The 23235-nt window shown below is 34.4% G+C and overlaps 1 protein-coding gene across 1 annotated transcript in view; it reads right to left on the reverse strand.

The window, feature by feature from the left end:
* The window catches only part of LOC108364366 (calcitonin gene-related peptide type 1 receptor-like), a 32117-nt gene extending 11345 nt beyond the window's left edge, over positions 1-20772 (reverse strand). The window contains 9 exon segments of the mRNA XM_017618035.1: positions 3264-3387; positions 3933-4109; positions 4358-4584; positions 4958-5084; positions 6459-6550; positions 7023-7129; positions 17182-17295; positions 19917-20433; positions 20520-20772. Of these exon segments, the coding sequence (XP_017473524.1) occupies positions 3264-3387; positions 3933-4109; positions 4358-4584; positions 4958-5084; positions 6459-6550; positions 7023-7129; positions 17182-17295; positions 19917-20295 (1347 nt within the window). The 5' untranslated portion in view covers positions 20296-20433; positions 20520-20772.
* Between the last annotated feature and the right edge of the window lie 2463 nt (positions 20773-23235).

The raw sequence follows: 23235 nt of genomic DNA on the forward strand, positions 1-23235 counted from the left end.
CAAAAAATCGTTTAAATTGTACCATAAGCAGAAGAGTGGGAAAGAGTAGATATGAATTACAATTAAATATGAGAATTTTGTTAGTACGAGAAGAGGCTGAAAAGGTATGAGCCTAAGGTATTAAAATAGCTGAAATAAATGAATATACAAATGCTATTTTTTAGAAACAGCTCGTACAATGCGCGAATGACTCGCACATGGTGATATTTATGGCTCAATTGAAAGTGAAAGCTTAATGACGTTAATTAAATGAAATTCGGTATTTATACTACTAAGGATATACTTAGGCTTAAAACTTGTCAGGCTTCCCTCGTAGTACCGTGCTATTTTATCAAACAGCTTTACATCTTGCACCTTCGTTAAATTGATGAATTTTATTAAACTTTTTGGGTAGGTTAATACTAGGGTGATTGGCTTGGTTTTTCAAAAACCGCTTCCAACAGTTTTCTTGGAAATCTAAAGGCGATTTTTTTGAATTATTGATTTTTCGAATATCAAATAAACCGGAATTTTCGCTATAACAAACCGATTTTTTTCATTGAATAAAAAATCAGAAAAAATGCAATAAAGTATTAAAGAAATACCAAACGTGAATTTTTCACTGATTATTATTATTTTTTTTTTTTTGATATAAAAAACTGTACCTATTTTGCTTTGCTCGTTTCTAGCTATATTTACTGTTAATAATTTTATTGTATAAGTATTATTGTATTGGTCATGACTTCATACCAAGATAATCATTTTCACTGGTTAAAATATATAATAAAACCGGTTTATCAGACATTTGTCTGATTTCACACTGCCCGTTTTTAAATATTTGCCTCCAAAATTTTGTATGAGACAGCCAAGAGCCAGAAATCAGATGGATCAATTGCATGAAATGTCATCTCTCTTCATTGGCAAGGTGCATTTTTAAGCTGTTTCTATTTAAAATTATTTTATTATCGAAGGATTTTGGAGTAGTTAGCAAAAAGGAAACTGCGGCGACCGAATAATGCATCATGTCTATCTATTTATGATATTTGAAAGAAATTTGTATTGTAACGGTTTTATTGCAATTTCGAGAAAATATGTATTTTCCCTTTTTAAAATTCATGGAAAACTTCAAAGTAGAATTTTTGGTCTACAATTTTTTTTTTGATAAAAAAAAAATCGGAAAAAATTACTATATATATTACTTATGATCAAAATCTATTTGTAGTATTCTTTAAAATTTTTTTTTGTTAAAAGTTCTAGATAAAAAAAAATTATTTAGCGATGGAGAGCCACCAAAATTTACCTCGAAAAATTCATCGTATCATAATACGTGTTTCAACTGCATTCCGGTGTAGGCGGCGTTATTCCAGCCTCCCGCGCGACTAAGTTTAGTGTTTTTTTCCCTATCGTCAACACCGAATAAAAATATGCAAACATAATCCGTTGCTAAGTATTTTTTTTAATTACAATTTTTCTTTCCATTTTATAGTAACGAGCACTGAGATTTTTTTCAAAATTTTTCAACGCTTTACATACAACCAAAAATTGCAGGCAATGTTAAAGTAGTAATTTAGGCTTTGTTTTAGGAGAAGCTTTTCAAGGCATAAACACACTCGGAGGGTTGCCATTGCCTGTCGAGGGGCTGCCGCTGGTAGAAAAAACTTTTCCTAGTTTAAATCTTCTTCAGATCAGGGATCGAACCGAGGTCCTGCAGAGTGTTATTACGCACCTGTAACCCCTCAGCTGCAGCGTCCATCGAATGATACTGCGTTTTATTTTCGTAAAAAAATTTCTGCAGAAAGTTTTGCCTTCTCGTTACCCCCTTCTTACCGTTTGTGCGAAGCGGGCAATTTTTTCTGCAGAAAATTTCGGCCCATTTTTGACAATTACTCAAATGGTGCCTGTTATTGCAGCAACAAGACTTCAAATCACCACCTTAAAAACTTTGTGGAGACTACATTACGCTAGTAGCTTACGAATGCTGAAATTTTATGTTTAATTACTGACGAAAGGAGTGTGTTCATTGTCAACATTTCACTCTCATGATATTCACTTAAAGGATGAGTATCTATGTGCACTCATGTTCAAAAAGTAAACATCTCAATTTTAATACAGTAATCAAAACTGAATGTATACAAACAGTGGAAAAGAAAGTAAACGAGTTGTTTGTCAACACATCTATTTATGTATGTGTATTAGTAAGTAGAAAGGAAGGAAAAAAGTGACAAATCGTGAAACTCAGTTGAGTACACTGTCAAGTGATTGGTAGTTGGAAGTTGCCATAGTTTTTGTTACTTATACGCAGTGGTGCACTATGCCAGCACTTATTTTTATTTTGAGTAAAAGCGTCACGAAAAATCGACCCTATTTTATAGCGGAACGTGATGCCGAATAAAAGCCCAAATAATTAATAAAAAAATTGATTTGTATTGTTTAGTACCCCCTCGAATTTAATTTTTAGTTAAATGGAAGTTAATATCTCCACCCATTATTTGGTTAGCTTACTTTTCAATGGAAAGTTTACGGAATTCATACGGCCCACAGGCAACGTTTAATAAGTAATTTGAAGTACTATTTTTTAATCTTGCAATCAAGACTGGCATTAAATTAATATGCATAATTATTTGTGTGGGCAATATTCAGCATAGGAAATGTATTGCTAGTCAAAATGCCTGCCAGAGTGGCAGGGTGTCTGTTTTAAATAAACGCATGCCAGTCGATTAAATTTTACTTGCATAGGAGCTTCAAATCAAATCAAATGCAACTGTCTGCGTACACAGCACTTAATATTAAAAGCATTCCATTTCTGTTATTGACAGCTGTCTTTAGTCTTTCTATTGCTGCTGACTTATTTCGTATCCAAGCTCGTACATACGCAAAACAAATATTACACATGTTTTTGCCTGTGATTGTATTGCAAGTGCTCTGGTTGTGTCTTTTAAGTAATTGCTGATAATTGGAACCAGGCGACAGACAGAGGAGACACACGAGCTGCAAGGCAAATCAAGTGAAGACAACATAAAACCATAAATTGCTTGCAAACGTAAATACACACAGATATACATATGTACTTATACATTCATGCATATATGTATGTATGCATGTATGTGCCTGTACATGGCGGAGCTTGCTGAAAACGATTTTTCATTTGTTCACTTCATTTAAGTAAGATTGACTTAATCTTGCAGTGGATGGCATGCAATCTGATTGAATTCTAGGAGTGCTATTGTCTACTGCTTTGTTGTTTCCATTAAGAAAACCAACTGGTAATCGAATGCAGTACTCACCTGAAATGATGCGGTAAATGCTGAAATAACTTCGTAAGTATGCTCCCATGGGTGATTGGGTTCCGGTCGGAATGGTGTTAAAATATACTGTAGTCCCAGAAGTGGTACGAGCAAAAGTGTGGCGCTGTAAAGAAGTGAAAATTTAATTTGGTGGATTAATAAAGAAGGGAATAAAGACATGCGTCAAAAGTGTTGGAGAAATTATTTATCTCATATATATTTATGCCTAAAAGTTGATACTTTGATGAACATTTTTTTTAGTTTTTGAATTTTTTTTTAAATTTTCTAGAAAGTTTGAGATATCAACCTACATGGTTTTTGTTTTATAAAAAATTTAGATTAAGGAAAGAAAAAATTTTCAAAGCTTGTCGATACATTTTACTAATATTTTTGTCAACACAACTGTATAACTAATGGCATCGTAATGCGCTGTTGTTTGGTTGCTACATTTTTTAATAAACGAAAAAGGCGCTTAAATATGAGCTGATTTTTATGGCTTCGTACTGATTTTTCATCCCCCACTTTACTGATTATGTCACTAAAATATTTGGCTACCCTACTCGGGAGTACACCGTCACTGGATTTGTTACCGGAGAAGATGCGATACAGATTTAATTTACTGTATCGTACATATCAATTACCATCACAGATTTAATCCACAAAACTTACCGAAATGCTTGCAGGACGGTGCGTGAAGGCCCACAGCTATTTTGTATGCTGGCTGGTGCCTTCAACTTCAGCAGCACAACGCGCACAATATTGCATAGAAATAGCAAATTAAGGAACATGGAAATGCAAACAGGTACGACGAATATATAGTCGAAATGCGTCGAATTCATCCAGCAACTGAAAGATGTAGAAAAGGCAAAGTTATAGCAATTTGTAACATTGGCGAAAATGGTCAACAAAAGAAATTAAATTTTCACGTTTGTACAATACAATTGTATGTAAAATAAATAACAAAGAATTTATATACGTACATACGTACATACATACATGTAAATGGAAAAATAATTACTTTAATTTCCTTTTCTTTTGTATTCAATACATATAATTATTTTTGTAAATAAATTCATTGTACAGAGCATACTTACTGTGTTATTTCATCGCCTGTACCGCCGAGACCGCGCGCCAAGCCATAAATGAAAATGACAATTGCCGGCGAACCCCAGCCGAAAGCTATGAGCCACTTCACCAGCTTCTTCTCCGAAATGAATGCGGACACTAGTACTGTGTGCAAGTAGAAGCCTTCACATAGCATCCATGCATAATTTGTGAGCAGGAAGTAATGGAGTATTATATGTAGCGCAATACATGTGGGCTGGAAGAGTGGAAAAGACATATGACAAAAAAAAAACCAAAAATAAATAAATGAGAATCAGTTGGCATGTGAACTGTTATTGAAATTACATTTTCCTGATGCAGCTGCAGGAATTAAAAAAAAACAAAAATATGACAAAGCGAAACGGAATTGCCTGAAAATCGTAACATTTACGATTATTGTGCATACATATTTATTGCCTGCATGCAATTATAGTATGCAAATTCTTCTTGCAGCCTTATGCACTGGGTAAATGGATTTGCACGTTGCAGTTGTTGAATGTAAAAGAAAGTTCCGCTCTTATATACCAACAGCTCTCTGCCACAGGCACACACGCTTACATACATATGTATGTGAACTGTCTGCCACTTACCGGACTTTTTTGCAGCAGCTCCGTATCGGGCACCACCACCAAATACCAAATCAGCCAAAGTGAGTTGTTCGCTGCAAAGGATGTAAATAAATTCATGTGGAGTGTTATGCGCGCACATTTTAGCGACCTGCAATGAACGCGAAGAGTAGTTAATTTATTAGCTACGGGTTAATGTTTGAGTACGGGTTTCAGATGCATTTGTCTTTAAAGAAAAAAAAAATGCCTTAAGATAAAACCATTGCCGACAGTGAACAATTTTTGAATGATTAAAAAGTAAGACGTTCACAGAATATTTTGCATTCGGTTATGATTTTTTCGATGGGCCTTTGTAAAATTTTAGGACAATTAGCTTATAACAGGTACTGCAAATATCATAGCCAGCTAATAGTAATGCTTTTCACATCGCTTCAATAACGATAAAGGATTTTTTCATTAGTATTTTGTCCAGCATCCGAGTATTTACTTAGTGCTTTGTTTAGTAGAGCTGGAGAGGTGCTCCACCGTATTACCTCTTCTCAGCTGGGGGTGCGCAGTGAGAACACCTTCCTAAACAATTTTAAAAGTTTCCAAGTACTAAATACTAACCAGAGAGCCAAGGTATACATAAAGAGAACAAAAAGTCTTGCATTATTCAAACAAAAATTGTAGGTTCTGTATATTTTTTTGTACATTAGCTGTAAATTGCAATTAGCATGAAATATATATTTAATTTCCTGTTTGTGGAAATTCAAATAAACTGTATAGTTATTAATACTATATTCAATCAGTTAACCACAGGTTGTGACATATATCATATCATTAGTGTTTAAGAATGACAAATTAAATTTCATTGTCTATGGTAATTAGCAAAATTCGACAAATTTAAACAAATTCACATACATTTTTTTAAAACTTTTAATTAAAATATTTTGAAAAAATGTTGGTACGCAGTTTTGTAGACTACTAAATTATAGCATAGCAAAAATACTGTATAACAAAAATAAAATATACCGTTTATTTTTGGCAGTTTGTTGACGGTATTACGCATTTTTTCCATACAGAGTATGCCAAAAACATTTTTTTATATGGAAAAAATGAGAAACACCTAAAAAAATTAAAAAAAAAATACGGAAATTTATCATAACTACTTCATACTTGCACAGTATTGTACTAATATTGAATGGACTACGAAAATGAATAACTACTCAACATTTGTCTAAGAAATCGAATTAAAAACTTCGAAATTTTGATCCAACCTTGTAGAATTTCCCTAATTTCAGTACAATGTTTGACAGTCGAACTTACATGATTTTTCTTACATAACGATCTACTTTACCAGAAAAAATACTAAACATCAAAAATACTAAACATCAAAAATACTAAACATCAAAAAATGCCAAATAACCACTTTATAGTACTAAATGGCATTATGATATATTTTATGATATTTAAAGTATTTACATTTTTTTTAGTTTTTCATATATTTATTATTATCTACATATTTAGTTAAAAGTGTACTTACTTAAAGTAGCTCAATATAGCGAGAGAAAGTAAAATTGCCACCAGCGATATGCCATAACCGGTTTCGTAGAAAATATTTATGCTGTGCTTCCACTAAAAGTAGAAAAAGGATAATATTTTGAAGTTTTTTAATTTAATTCAGTATGAGTTTAAATGACTAATAATCTAATATATAGAGTATACAATAATTATATCAGGCATGGAGACGAGCTTCACATAACCAATACATGTGTACACTTAAGAGAATTCAACCAACAGAAGCAACTATCAAAAATTATGAGTAAAAAGCAGACTTACTCAATTCTGATCGCTTGATATTTTATATCACTCCTCTACGAGGTTACTTCAATATGCAAAATTATTAATCTGCATATATTATTTTACATGTAATATGGTCATTTTTGCATAAAGCGAATAAATTTATTTTGATATAAAATACCAAATCGTATTTTCAGTTCAAGTCTTAATTTGCATTTGCATATAAATTCAATAGTTAAATCACATTAGTTTTGCACTTAATAGTATATGTACATACATAATTCTAGAATCACTAGAATCAACTTACCTCTAAATCGTCTATATTAACACAGCTCGTGTAATTAGTCCAAGAATAATTCCACACCGGATGTTTGTACCATTCGCCATCTCTGCCGCATTCCTTATGCGCATTTCCTATGTAGAGCATGTGGGGCATGCGGGGCATGTGTGGCAAACAGCAGAACAACATTTTGTTGGACATAAAGCAGAATGTGTGGAAAGAATACAAAGTTTTTTTTTTTAATAAAATTTTAATGAGCTTGATACGCGTATGAGAATGTTTTACAATAGTTAGGTATTCCATTATAAATTTATAAGACATACAAAAACATACATACGTGTGTATATATGCATCGCTATGTAGCAGTTATTTTGTAGACAATTATTTTTGTGTGTAATTAATATTAATCTAGATAAAGTTATGTTTATATGTAGCATGTTTATGTATTTATACTTATATGTACTCAGCAACAGAGTATAATCAAACTATGACGCTACCGCAAAAATGGCTGGAGTTATTCGTTAGAGAATATTTAATTGTTTTTGCCTTTTGAGCGCACTCCAAAGTTTTCGTAGCGATCCTCTCAGGCACTTTTGAACTTTTAGTTGAAGTTAAACAATATCTCCTCTGTGTAAATATGTATATGTTGTTGTGCATTATAACACATACATGCATATGCTTCATTGTAGACAAAGCCATTGTTAGCCACAATGTTGCGCATACGCCTCTCAGCTTCCTTTCTTGTGCTCTACACTGCAGGTGTGTTTCAGAGGGCCATTGCATAGATACATATTTATGACGTAACTATGCGAGCAAGTGTATGCACTTTATTGAGGTTGTAGTTTGGTTATTTCCGCTGCATTTCTTGCTAAATTTTGCAACTTGTAGTGCCATTTATGGTGTGCTTTTTAATTACATTCTTAAGTTGTTCTAGATGCATACATTAAGCAGCGACAGCAATATTGTACTTGTTTAAGTTTAGATCAAATTATGAACACTTGAGGTGTTTTGCTTCAAATTAGTTTTTAACACATACATATATGTATTTGAGCATATTTTCAAGTTAATTCAAATATTTCAAAATTAATTTGCATAACTATCATAGTTTGCCAGATTTCCAGCAAATAATTTAATTTATGCTAATAAATTTAAACACAATAATGATTCTTATTATTGATGCCAAACGAATTCAAGTGTAACTACATTGCATAAGCATACGTACATACCCATTTATAAGCTTTAAGGTCAGAGAACGTCAAAAAAAGTAAATTTTAGGTCTTGAAATCTATAACGAGATATGCACTATTTATTCGTAGATTTATTAGGATTTTTTATCTTTTGGTACTTAGAACAAGACTTGAATTATTTTGACTTGTACATTTTGACCAAAAAATACCGCTAAATATTGTGTTTCCTTAGATCCAGATGTCCGACAAATTCTGTCGATACTCACTCAATTTTAGGAACTAAGAGAAAAGTCACTACAAAACTTGTCTTCTACCATAAGATAGAAAACCATTATTTTTCTTGCACTTACAATCTCTACTTAAGCGAAATTGATCTGGTATCCGTAGTAGGTTTTGCAAGGCGAAACTAAATGTTATTGCGATCTGAAATTAATATTGGACCTTTCTTACGGTTCTCGTATCAAGTTTTTTGAACTTTTTATTATAACGAAACTTTTCCAGACTGTGGCGGCCCTTTCGTGATTTTTCGGATTTTTGTGATATTTCAATTCTTCTTCGAGATCTTTCGTACATTTTTCATTACTTGCTCGGAACCCTTTGGGTATTTTTCAGCAGATCTTTCGAAATATTGTAGAAATTATCGGGCGGAGATTTTATGATGCCATTGGCCAGCTGTTAAAATCCAAAGCGAATCGAGGTTGAGTTTTCATGGCGCCAATTAAACTCGAAAAGTCTCTCTGGCAAGTAGTATGAGAGGCTCTTGAGAAGAAAGGAGTCTACGGTAAGCGCGTCCTTACGATTATAAAATAGATCGTAAAAGGCATTCGAAAATCACTTTTATAGCGGCTATATAGAAATGAAAGCATCCGGCTGATTTACATATCTACTCGTTTAATTGTTTGCGCCATCGGTCATTTGATTTGTTTAGTTGCTCCTTAAATTTTTGTAATCCCTTTAAAGAGCTTTCTTAAGCAAAAATTGTCTTCAAACACTCCTCCGCGTGAATCGCTTATGACTTGAGAGTGCAATAGATTGACGAAAAAACTGTCAATTTCCGGCTGGGGCTTTTGGTGACGCAAACGACAAACAACCAAGGAGATACATGTTCTTTATTACTGGTCAAACACAAATTTTTTTTATGCCATCAGAAGTTTTTAAGTGCAGTCAAATATTTAATTCGAAACTTAAAGCTCAAAAACACCTTCTTTTAATTCAATGACGATACAAATCTTAGCCACTCCATACCTCTAGGAAGTCATAAAACTGCTTGTTTCCTGATTTTTAAGCCGAATTTAGTTTTGGAAATTATGGAAAGACCACGAAAACAAAACCCGAAATTTAAATGCCCAAAAAGTGTAGCGCGTCCAGCCAATAACATATATACATATTTACTAAATGACCTTTCCACATCAACGAAACCGATACCACAGTAACAAAAAAATAATTGAAACCAAATCTCTAAAGTATACGTCGAACGGAAGTGCCATAAAAGTTAAGAGCTATGGTCAGAAGTTGAACAAATCACAGTAAAACTAAGTACCAGGGACAAACAAATAAAACCAAATTTTGTGGACGTGCTGCGTTGGCATTCAAATCCCGGTTCATGAAGAATGTCAGATATCGAATTACTGCGTCAACTATGTACACCAAAAACACGCACTGAACCACACCGGTGCGTCGTTTTTATGAACCAAACAAAAATAGGATTTTATGTTAAGCATTTTGTTTAGTGCAGTGAGGAGAGGCAAGGAGAAAATTACACACAAAAGCACCAACGGCAATACAAATCAACTTAACAAGGAAAATCACAAAAGAAAACGCAAACTATTTTACGCCACCGCAAACACGATCTGACCACTAAATGCAATAAAAACAACCGCACAAATGGAGTTTACGTTTCAGTGTATTTGGTTTGGAAACAAGCGGGGAAAATTACTAGCCACCAGCAGTGAGGCAACAACGAAAGTAGAACAGCGTTAGTCGTGTAGAAATACACGAAATGCTACGCTAAATACTAGCCACACCAACCACAATGGAAACCACAACAGGAAACATAGAAAAAGCAACGAAACATGCTGTTGCCAAATATACAGCATACATACGCAAACATATGGAAAAGGCAAAAAGTGAGTCGATAGCCTTGTTAGCAATGAAAAAGTCAACCAACCGCTTGTGTGTGTTACATAAATATCTTTCTTTAGCTGCGGTCATAATGAGCTAACAAAAGTCAGTTAACCTACAAAAAAGGAAATACCAAAAAATAAAAAAAAATGCCAACAAGAATGAAAGTAACACTCAAGCACGCACAGACACAGACAGCGGCGAGCAGTGGGAGCACTTAAAGTGACGAAGAGCATAGAATTTTACGAGTAAGCGCTTAAAGTTGCCAAGTCGCACCGACTCAGCTGAGAATTAGACAGCCAGCCACAAAATAAACGAAAGTGATGATGGCGAAGGTGGCTGAGTTTTTTTTTCTTTGCTCAGCTTTAATTTTCCTCTACCTCTACTATTGTGGCATTAGTAAATACATGGATTAATGCGCTTGGAATATGAAAGCTCTGCTATCTCGAATCGTCGAGTCGTGTAACCGGAAGTGGCCGGGTGTGTTGTATGGTAGGTCATTAATCGAATAAGGTTTATCTTGAAACAATAGTGCAATATCGAGTGAATAACCTATTCAAGTTGAGCGAATTTGTGAGCATGGGTGTGTGAGAATTTGGCACAGTACACAAATTTCATTCAATAAATGCATGAATGTGTACAGATATTTTGTGTGCGTGCCGATGTCTGCAGACAAAATCCCTCCCGAGCTAGCATAGACTGTGCAGTATTCATAAGGTACTTATATACTATCTAATTTCCGCCCTTCTGCTGATACTAACTATTATATGACGCAAGCATGTGCGTGTGGCTCCATTAGCAGACACTATGTCGTATACGTAATGTGTTTTTATGTAGCCCATTGTGTAAAGCCATTAGGCCTGAGATTTCAAGCATAAGTGAGCAAATGTCTTTAATTTTATGTGGGTGGATGTTTATATGCTTTCACTTAACTGGCTTTTCTCTTAAACTGGAATATTTTGAGTGAAAAAAATGAATTTAAAATGAGCAGTGACTGTTGATGATTACAGATTATTTCATGCGATATATCCTCTTGGCATTACCAGGCTTTTCATAGTTGGATGGTCATCTACACATCTTGCCTTAATACAAAACTGACTTGGTTTCTTCTTTGAGCATGCGGGAGCTTTATATTTCCGAGCAACATATGCCTAGGAAGATTGATTAAACTATTTCTTTACAAACTTTTATCAATCGAATTGTATCGGCATTTTATTTTGTTAAAGAATACGAGCACGCTGAAAATCGCTTTAGAAAAACACTTGTTGGGGCATTAATTTTAGACATTAAGGTAAGCTATCACGGATTGAGCAAAAGACTATCGCGAGGTATGAGAGACATGTAACTGGCCAACGTCAAACATATTTGCTTACGACCTATATCTGTAATACGATATTACCAAGTGTGGGATTTAAAAAAAAAAAAATGTACTGTGAGCTATAGAGATTTGGGAGAATTCAAATGGATTTAGAGCCGTTTTTTAGAGTATCCTGTACTTTTACATACTTGTGTCAAAGGCTAGAACTACAAGGTAGAGCTTGTTTTATTTAAATACAGATAGAAGGGCCCTTGGGCACATATTCTCTCGATCGGAGGCGTTCATTTTGTGCTCTCTGGCCGGAAGCTATCCGAGAAGCGATTGAAAGAGATATAAGTTGCTTTTTACTGGCTTTAAATGTGAAACCTAATCAAGCTCATAATATTGTGTGTGGTAATTGACAGGTGGATTTTACTAGAAAAGCTAAAGCGGCTGCAAACGACCACCCTTGCTGGAATCTGCTATGCACTTCAGCGCTTTGCTTAGCATGGCATCCGTGAACATTGCAGGTAATGTTCTTGCAATTTCCCCTGCTATATGGCTAAAAATCACTTCATTCTCCTTCGACCAGGTGAATAAGAATCTTGGCTCCGATTGAATATGTCTCCATACGTATCCCTCTCAGGGGTGAATGGGAAAGTGGCAAAAAAGGACCAGGTAAAAAACTTATTAACGGATGGGTTGAAATTGCTTGGTATTGTTGGAGGAAATATTTTATGTTAAGGTATGTTCGTCACTTACAACTCAAGTGACTGCTAAAAAGGAATTCGAATAAATTTCTATACAAAAGTGTAATGGGTAAATAGCAGGTACCGAAGGTAAGCGGTAAATACTTTTAATATTTTTTATTTCTAGTTCGATAATTGTTTTTATTTTTATATCGAATCGAAGGGTCGAATTTAACCCTTAGTTTCCGATTTTTATTATTATTTTTATCTGAAATAAGCATTATTTTGGTCTAAATTTTTGAGATAATTTCTAACCGTCGTAACTCGGGAAATTCTCTCGCCAAAAATTTGATTCCACGACTTCCTAGATAGGAATCCTGGATCTTTTTTTTCGAACTTTTTAAGAAAAGTACAAATAATAACTGAAAAATCCGGACTTTCATTTTTTTAATCCAATTACAACAGTTATTCTCGACCAAATATTTTTTAAGGCGAAATAAAAGTTCTTTCCTTATAACCAACAAATCGCTTTTCCAAATGAAAGGTATTTGGTACCAAATGATAGAGGACTGACATAGCTTTCAAACAGAAATATCTAAATGAAGATTACCACCTATTTATATTTGTTTATAGATAATTTAATACAAAACAAATTCATATATGTAAATACATGACCCTAGGGTTGTTCTATGGTAACTAAATAACATTTTTAAGTGAAATGTTTTTCGAGGAATGGCCCCCTTATTACGACTAAGTTTTACTATTAATACTGAACTAAAAAAAAAGCGCGGTTTGACCGATTATTTTATTTCAAATAAAAAAAGAGTTCAAAAATAACTTTTTGCTAACTACTTTTGTTATAAAAGTTATACAAGTCCGGGTCCCTCATTAAAATCGTCTCATCCATCCAGCTTTTTCTTCGCAGCTGCCTTGCTTTCGCAAGGCCACGGTTTAAGCACCTTGATTCCTATTTCAACAACAAACCTCTGGAGTAGGCATGTGACGTCTGCAGAATTCTCTTCGGATTCAGTTAATGTTCTATAAAAAATCGATTGAGTGGCAATGCAATGGACCTTATAAGAAATGCCTAAGAGACTTCTCACTAACCCCAACTGACCTAAGCTAACCTTGAGAGATAAAGTAAAGTAAAAATAAGAATATTGTCTGACATAAGCTCGAGAATTTATAGGATCATGCTACACATGTGTGCTTTTTTCCATTCAATCGCACACCTTAAGGCCGAAAAGTATGTGAAGTACATATGTAAATCCTCCATGCATACATATTTATACATATGTGTATGTAAATGATGACACGAATGCACATTTTTATGTAAAAACACTTACAGTAAAAAGTTTTCCACGTATAAAAACTAAAACGCTAATGGAATCGCGTAAATGTCACGTATTAACTACATACAAATAACGCGAAAACAGGCGACAAAAAACACAAAAAAGGAAAACGGGCAAAACCATAACAACGTGACTCATTTCAAACCGAGGGAGTTAAATTAGGTTGCGAAGTAAAAGCGACCACTTTAGTTAATAAGATTGACAAAAGAAATAAAAGTTTTTAATCAACGGCAAAAAAATAGACAAAGTATCTAACAAATAATGTTCTGACTTCTACTTGTGGTTTTCAAAATTATTAACAACCATTCACTGCTAACTACCTTAATGACTTTATTTGTAAATGGTGGATCTCCATCAAATTCTGTGATGTTTAGTAATTGGTTCGTTAAGAAAGCCAAGATGTTACGCATCAAAAGCATCATAACTCATTATTGAATTTTTAGACTAAACGTTATTTGCAAAAAAAAATTCATTGATTTTTTTGCTGGGTTTTAGCTGCAGCGGCTATTGATATAGAACAACGTAAATCAACATATTTATTTTGTTTGTTTATTTTTATTTTATTTATTTGTAATTTTACTGGGTTTTATATGGTCTTACAAATGCCTATTATGTTAGTTTCTTTTTTATAATATACCACATTCGTGCATAAAAGGAACCAATGCTGTAAGTGAAAGAAAGACATATAAGACAAAAACAAAAACATATGTGTAATGTAAGCCACGAAACATTTCTGCTTTACATGGTTTTTATGCTGCATCCGACCTTTGTCAGTTAGACCGCAGCAAAAACGCTCGCTCGCTGTGAACTACTTGCCAATTAGGCATTTTGCCATTCTCTGCTGGTCGCCGTTGCTGTACAAGCTGGGTCACCCCAGCGGGCAGTTGGAAGCATGAACATAATTACCAAATTTTACATATCCTGCAGACTTTTCCAACAATGTAATGGAGGCAAATTTGTGGAAGTGAACGAAGTGAAGAAAAGACAATTGCACCCAAAAAAATCGTACATATACAGAACGTAAAAGCGCTTAAGGTGTTAGCCTACAGGCGGTAAATTTTTTTTTGTCCACTATGGTTGCCAACTTCTTGTTTTGCTGAGCACTCAGTTGGTTGGTTTACATTACGTATTTTTTCTGTGCGCACTGTTTTTGCTGTTTTTGTTTGCCCATGTTGTTAAGGGTTCTCATTTTAATACTACGCGAGTACAAATATACATGGCTTGTGGTTTGGTTTGGGGTTTGTTTATTCTCTCATTACTTTCTATTAAAAAATCGATTTTTACATACATACATACATACATACTTATGTACATTAGCGTGGGCCGAAAATCCGCTTTTTTAGAATTTTTATTGGTATTAGCAAAAATTTGGTGAATTATGCTCTAAAAACGATCTGCGTTCCATCCAACCATTCGTGTCTGTTGCTACTTAATCTAAGTACTTAGAAAAAGCGAACGTCAGTTATCTCTCTTTCTATTATATACAATATAATTAATGGCATAAATAATCGATTGCCCAATTTCACTTGAGCGGATTAGCTTTAATGTTCCGCAAAAAAGTCTGCGTAATTTCTATCCTTCTTATGCTGATAACTGCAGGAGTAAATTTACGAGTAATGCGCCTATTTCGCGTGCCCTAAAGGAATTTTACGATTTATTTACTTCTAAATTAATTGAGCTTTCACTATGTAGATGTGCTTTTGTGAGAATTTTAAATTCGATTATTCAATAAGCATCTATTGTTAATTTTTCGCTAGCCTGTAAGGTACTTTGTACTGTAGGTTTGAAATGGAATAAATAAAACTTAATACATTTTTACTTAAACCCTTGAAATTTTGCTGAAAATAATGTATACAAAACCTAAGTACTTTATAACACCAAAAATATCGAACTCTTTAAGCTATGAATGTAGTAAATAAACTCACTTAGAACTCTATAATTTTAGTTAATTTTGAAATTCATTAAATTTTATCTCCGCAACTGCTAGACACTTTCTACATTGTAAATGCGTAACAAACCAGATAAGAAAACTGTACACAATAATTAATTCAGCCTAATTTCCTGGCATTGAAAGAATTCAATAAAGAGAAAAACCCCCTGGAAATCCAATCATCAAGCAGTAAATCAATTAAATTTAATTAGTTCATTTGATTAAATGTTTAATGAATTTTACCATACGTACATATCGCACACCGCCTTGAAAAGAGTCACAACTCAAAATAATACGTTTGTCAGAAAATGTGAAAAACTATTTCTTAGCACTTGATAATCATATGGGCAAGGACGACTTTGCCTTAGAGTTTTTTTTTTAACAAGTTATAACAAAAATTGCTCCAGCATTTGCTGCAAGGTTAATAAAAGCTCTGTGTACACTTTTAGCGCATAATCTCAAAAATGCCAAATTTTGAGTTGTGACTCTTTTGAAAACGGTGTGCGATATATTAAACCTCGGTAGCAAATTAATCAAATTGCCATGTTTAAGAAAAAATAAATCACGTTTAGATTCGGGTCGTTAGACGCAACTAATAATAGGATTAAACGAAACAGTTTGAATTAGGCAAAGGCAATAAGCATCGCAAAACAGATAAATGAATTCATTACATCTGATAAGTATAAACTGCTGGTACTTTTCCTAAGCTCAACTACAACACCCATAGCATCCAACTCAATACGTTTCCAGCGAAAGGAGAATATATTTAAAATATTCAGGCAGGTTCTGCAATTCACTTCCGAGTGAATTTAAACCCCTGCCAATTTGAATTCTACGCGAATCCGACTCAAATTCACTCGGAAGTGAATTGCAGAACCTGCCTGAATTACTTAACGTTGCTGGTTTATTTCGGTTTATGCTTGCTATCATTGAGGATTTGCTCTGCGGATTTGTTTTGGTATATCGGATTAGCTATTTGCGATACTCAGCCCAGCCCAGGCCATTTTGTTCGATTTCCCTTTTCGTTTTTTTTTTTTTGTTTGAATGAAAAGGAATTGGCATACCCATTTCGTATATTATTTTCATTTCAGTTTCTGCCACTTGTCTGCTGGTCTGCTGATGGCGGTTGAGTTTTCATTTCATTTTAATGCGCATCCCACACAGTTTATGTATATAACAGCAAGAACGAAGTGTTAAGCGCAAGGAGACAAAATGAGTTTTTATATTTTCACACACACACACACTCGAGTGGTAAATGAACTGCTGCATTGTACTACATATGTATATATGCAAGGGAAGTATATCTGTACATTCACTATAAATTGCTGTTGACAGTTTTATATGAGCCGTTTTGAGCGTGTAATCGGTCGAGTTTAAACTTGCCAGCTGCCAGTTTCCTTTTCCTTTTTCATTTTTGCAATTTCCTCTTTGCGCAAAGTATGGGCGCACTTATGTATGTACATAAATATTACTTATACCTGCTACATGCATGCAGACATACACACATATGCACATGCTTACTATTAAAAAAAAAAAAAATACGATCTCTTGTATGCTCTTTCGCATATTTCATTTCTTGCTTAAATTTTGCTTTGATGTTGAAAACTTACTTGTCGGATCGAAGCCGAATATGAATTCCGGGCAACGTTCGTAGGCGGAAGTGCCAGCAGCTGTATCCGGCCAACAGAGCCAACCGTCAAAAGTGCCAGCGCAGTACAATTCACCTGGTTGGAAATACAAAAGATGAACAATACATATATACATATATATGTAAATACAAAAAAGAGAAAGAAGAAAGTGTTGTGGGTGGCTTTTTTTTTGACAAGTTAACTGCGTATGTGAATTTAAAAATGTTGTCCCAGTTTGCCAAATACGCGAGTACATAAGCGCCTAACAGTGTACACTACATCGTGAATGTACATACGCCCGTATGGAGGTGTTTGTTTGTTTTGGCCACATAAATAAGCACAAAAAACGTTGCACTGAAAATATTGTTTTTTATTTACTTTTCGCTCGCGTATTATGCCTTGCACTTTTTTAAAGTAGCTGTTTCGCTAACCACTCAAACTGGTTTTTGTTTGCAAATTAATTACCTACGTACAAAGCTTTTAGGCTACTTTTTTTTTTTTTAAATTTAGTTTGTTTCGCTTAAGGGTTTAATCCTCGGCAATAAAGTTTGCATTTTAAACCTGTTTTGTTAACGATTTTAATGGAAAAACTATATGAAGTACATACAAAAAATGACTAAAATTTATAATTTCTATTTCGAAGATCAGAAAATGTCAACATCAGACTGGCTCACCGCAAGCTGCATCTACACTGGCGGTCAAGACTATGTGATTTGTGTGTTTTTTTGATACTCAGAATACTTTTTCCCATAAAATTTCTCAAAATTCTGGTTAAATGTTCGAAATAATGATGAAAGTTTGTTGAGTTTTTCAAAAGTCTGTAAACATTTTTGAAAATTTCATCCATATGGAATGATTAAGGCATGAACAATATTTAAAAAAAAATATAAAAAAATCAATTGTAATTATTTAAACACCATTCATCCAATTCTGACTGCCAGTGTATATTAGGGCGCCCCAGATTTTTTTTTTTGCAAAAATCGAAGTGTATAATCCCTTAGTTTTTCCTTTTTCGCTATACATATAAAGCTTTATTGGAGGAGGACCATAGTGACTCATGTTGCCTTGAAGTTGAGCTCTAGGCCAAGAATTTGGTGTGAGATTTCTACACAGGGAACACCCTCATAAGATTAAGACAATAAAGCCCATTTGTATCAAATATAAGTTTCTGGGTTTTCAGTATTTAATAAATAGAAGCATATAAATATTAAAAATCCATTTAATACTATTTTTAGCTGGTTACCATTTCATCCAACTCAGCAACAGCCGATCTTTGCTCGGGCGAACGATGCCCTTCTCAAAAACGGCGGACAGAAGCAACCGTTCCATCTCAACTAAATCAAGGGCACCACTGACTTATCCTTTAGAAGAAAAAGCACACAACAGAAACACTCAACAGGTGTAACTGCCGCAGTCAACATTAAACATACCATGGCATGCTCTGACACGCTGATGTGGGAGGTCTTATGATTAGTTCCTCGGCGGATCATACGCCTCATAGAGGAAACAATGAAAAAGCACGGATTTCTGGGCACTAATGGAAATGGATATAATTAGTAGTGGTATAACTAGTGCTGCAAGTGAAGCAAGACAACACAGGTCCACCCTATTTTTACATGGGCGCTGTCTGGTGTCCTTGTTAGTAAGTTGCCTTTGACGAAGGTCGATCTATATCAGAAGGAAACAGGACGGTACAAATTTGAAATTGATAAAATATACCAAATATTTTGGGTGGTCGCTCAAAGTGGTTAAAATCCCAGTTATCGTATAACGATCGAGGAAGAAAGCTTGGGTACCGGACCGTACCTCGGAACCAGCGGAAGTTTTTGGAGTGGTCTCAGGAGTACTTTAGTATTTTTTTTCCATTGCATTTTCATTGTGCAAAAAAAAATCTTAATGATCTGGGACACCCCCTTATGTCAAGAGACTTTTTCTTAAAAAAAATTCTTAAGTAAAGAAATTAAAAAAAAAATGTTTGAAACGTCTTTGAGCGCTCTATTTTATTATATTACAGAGGAGCTCGACTGTTTGAAAGCAAGTACTACCAAAAACTGGACTTAAAGGTAATTCACGTTAATCTCCTTGGAGAAACGATTGTTAAAAATTGCAGTAAATTTTTACGAAATGCTAGTCAGTTAAACCCTCCATAAATTAGGAGATTCATACATATTTTCAATGTTCTGTTCCGACGACTGTACAACTTTGTTTCTTTAGGGCATACATACATCTACATATCGTCGTTTAAAGTGCAAAACCGCGTATCAGCAAAATGCAAAACCACGCATGTGAGGTTGCATAAATTATTTTTTAGAGAGTAAAAAACACTCATATTTATAAATGGTTCTCTTTTTTATAAAGAAATCGCATATCTGGATAGCATATTTCAGGACGAATGGATAAGGATTGAGTCAAGAGCTTGTGTGAGCAAATCCAATTTTTGGCAGCCAATGTCAGTTACGCGGTTTTGTACTTTAAACGACGATATGTACATTTGAAATGTTTTACTTTGCTAAATGCCATAATAATATAAATTTCAGCCCTTTTTTTTAGTAGTAAGTATGTAACCCTTAAAAAATTGTTATTTAATTAAAGCATTTTTCAAATTTCCGCTAAACTCAGCCAACTTTTGCCTGACCTCAAACAAAGCGACCGACCGACCACACTTACACATGCATTAGTACAAATCCACTTCTACGCATTTCCTCATTTCGACTCACCTGCCGCAAACTTTGTTGTGGTGCTATTCAGCCGCTCATAGCATTCATTCCGCAACACTTCGAAACTATCCGGCTGCGTCTCCGCCGCGGCGCTTTCATTCTCCGCTCTGGCAACGTTTCGCACACCACCAACACCACCAACACCATCAACTGGCGCCACATCCGCTTTCGCTGAGTCTACAATGTCAGCGGATGTTGGTAAGCCCGCCAACATTCTAGCTGCTAGCGTTAAAGTGTTGCTTGTTGCCGTTGCTGTTGTTGGCGCTGCCAGTAAATTATCTGCATTGTGGGTGTGTGTAGCCGCTGAAGTGGCGGCTGTTAAGCCAGCTATACACAAAGTGTGGGCGAGTAGCTGCGATTTGCCGGAGAGGATATTCATTTTTTGCTTGGGTTTTAGCTTTTGTTTGCTTATTCGCTTGTAGATATGAAGCTGGTGATTTTGTAGCTAATTTTGTTGGTTTTGTTGTCGTCGTTGGTACATTAGCATTGGCGAGGATGGCAGGTGTTAAGGTCACTGCTGTGAAATAACAAAGGTGTAGTAGCAATTGCGGTGACATATACTGACGCGGCACATCCTTTCGGCTACGTTTAGTACATATTTACCAAGGATATATGGACAGCGCTGGTGGACTGCTGTTTTCTCGAATGTGTTGAAGGCTGTGTGCTTTAGTTAGTACATGTATGTGGTATGTTTGTATTTATGTATGTAGTGCACGTGTTTCTCCATGAGGTACGTTTGGATGTAAGTAGCTTCTTTTAGCCTTGAATCCTTTATTGATTCGTTTTCGAACAGCCTCAAATATTTAATCTTCACTTTTCCTAAATTTTTATGGTGTCCATTGAAATTTCTTGTCTAGTGAACTGCGGATGGATTAATAAAAAAGAACAGTATAAGAAACGAATTTAATCTTTAATATATATAAGTAAAGTAAAATCGAGTACAGTTATACTCGAATCTCTATATTAATTCTGGGAAGCAATTTTGGTTACCAAAAAAAAAAAAAAATGCTGAAATGCTGAAATGCGACCAAAACTGACTAAAATTTTATCAAATAAAACAGTAATGATCCGTCATGAATTTCTTCTCTCTACGATAATTCTAATAGGTGACGCTTGTTGACGATCGTTGATTTCTTCTTTTCTTAGGTCAATATAATATTCTTAAGTGTAAAAATACAAAAATTCTTATATTTTGAAACCTTTCGATTGATCCTAGAAAATAGTATTGACCTCAAAGGAGAAATCATTTTCTTACTTGTTATTCCTATTTATGGGGGAAAAAACGACCGATTCGGCACCTCTTAGAGTTATTCTATAGAGAGTGTAGAATTCATGGAGGATCATTACTTTACTAAAATTTCGGTTTGGTCTAATAAACATGTATCCCTTGATCGCTCACATGAATTCATTTGGGAGAGATGAACAGTGAAGCAGGTAATACTCGGCTCAGTAAAAAAAATTGAGTCTACAGCGACTTTCTTGCCAGTTTTCTCGGCCGATGACCGAGTCGACTGCTCGCCAAACTGTTTATACGAAACGAACACTCGGCCGAGTTAGTGTATCGCCACACTACTCGTTGGTGTGATGAAGATATTCGAGTACTCACGAACCGCTCTAATAGGTTTACTTAGTGATCAATATTTTTTCCGGTTGTTTTTATTGATTTAATTTTAATAGAAACCACCGAGCTATTCAAGCAGAATAAATTTGAAAAAAAAAAAAAAAATGATCCAGACAACTTAAAAAAATTTAGTGTGCATAAAAAAGTGCATAAAATAATTCGGAAACCGCTAGATTTGGCAAAAAAAAAAAACGTTGCCAATACAACAACTAAAATTACACAATTTCCAATGCTTTCAGCCGAATACACGTGAAAACACATGTTTGTAAGTGAATACTGTAGTTTTTTTAAGGCTACAAAAAAATATTGCACAAAAAGTTGATAGCAGCTCGATTTAATTAGATTTTGGTTAAAAAACCACATACGCCTCACAATTGTGATTTAAATGTGGGTGGTCGCTATTTTTGTGGTTTTTCCACAGTTTAAAGCGGACAAATATGAACATCTAGTATATATAAGGTGACCAGATTTCTGTGGACAAAAATCGGGACATTTCTTAAGTGTCGAATGAAAACATATAATTTTGTTTTTAGAATAAAATGACATAACATCGTTCAATTTAACTTTCTCTGCGTTTGCCCACGTTTTTAAAGGTATAATTTGTTTGTTATTTTTTGATAAAAATATAGTTTAATTTAACAAAATTTTCATTAAAATTTTGAGATTTTTATAATGGAAGTCTTAGAATTTTTTTGATTGTGCAGTTTTTTGCTGGCGGCTTTGCGGGGTTTTTTACATAACCAGTGCAATTTATAATAACTGACATTGATTTTTTTTTAATTTCTTAACAAACAGTCTTGCGTATTTTCTTTCATAAGATGCTTGTACCGTAACCAAAATTAAATTCGGCGATTCTCCGCCGCTGAGAACTTTCACTTTATTATACTAAAATATAATGGGGTACAATACTGCATACTCAACCAAAATTCTAAAAAAATCAGATTAAAAAGCTAAAAAAAATTTAATGAATAATTTTTTAGATTTTTTTAAGCTCTTTATAAAGTTAGATTTATATGGCTTTGTTAAGTTAGGTTAATGAGCTTTTCTTGAAAAGAGTTCATTTGGTAGCCAAAGTGGCCCATTTCGATGCACAGGAAAGACTATCCAAAAGAACCTGTCTGAACATGTCCATAAACCATTCTGATTGTTTGGCGAAAACAAGAAGGCCTTCCAGTGTAACGTTGCTTCAACTGTCCAGGTCCTCGGATGAAACCGTTCCCCAGAAACAGGAAGCGCATATCTTGAAGTACAGGCCTTTTGCAAAGGAAGTCTTTAAAATATTCTACCTGCACAGAAATTGCTGTACTTAGATCATAAAACAGCTAAGCTGATAATTAGTTTTCCCCTATTGCCACTAATATTGTAACACAATTACATACATACATACATACGTATTTAGGTAAATATTATGATGCAAAATCGTCTTTAAATTATTTATGTCGAGGTAAAAGTACGAGTTTTAATTGAGTACAGAGTGTAGATAGTTTTGAACATACACAGCCTAAAAGTATACCCATAGATAGAAAATTTCTACTTAATTAAACATATGTATGGATGTGGTTCTTCACATGCAGATGAAGCGTATTAAAATTTGCAAGCTTCCAAACTTGCATCTATCAAAAAGCTAGTGAATAAATTAACTAAAATATTCAAATCGCCCTTGACGAGCTAGTGATGATAATATTAGTTTAATTTGCT

The sequence above is a fragment of the Rhagoletis zephyria genome, unplaced genomic scaffold, assembly GCF_001687245.7.
Source record: "Rhagoletis zephyria isolate East Lansing unplaced genomic scaffold, Rhagoletis_zephyria_1.1 Rzeph_scaffold_01543, whole genome shotgun sequence".
Lineage (NCBI taxonomy): Eukaryota > Metazoa > Arthropoda > Insecta > Diptera > Tephritidae > Rhagoletis > Rhagoletis zephyria.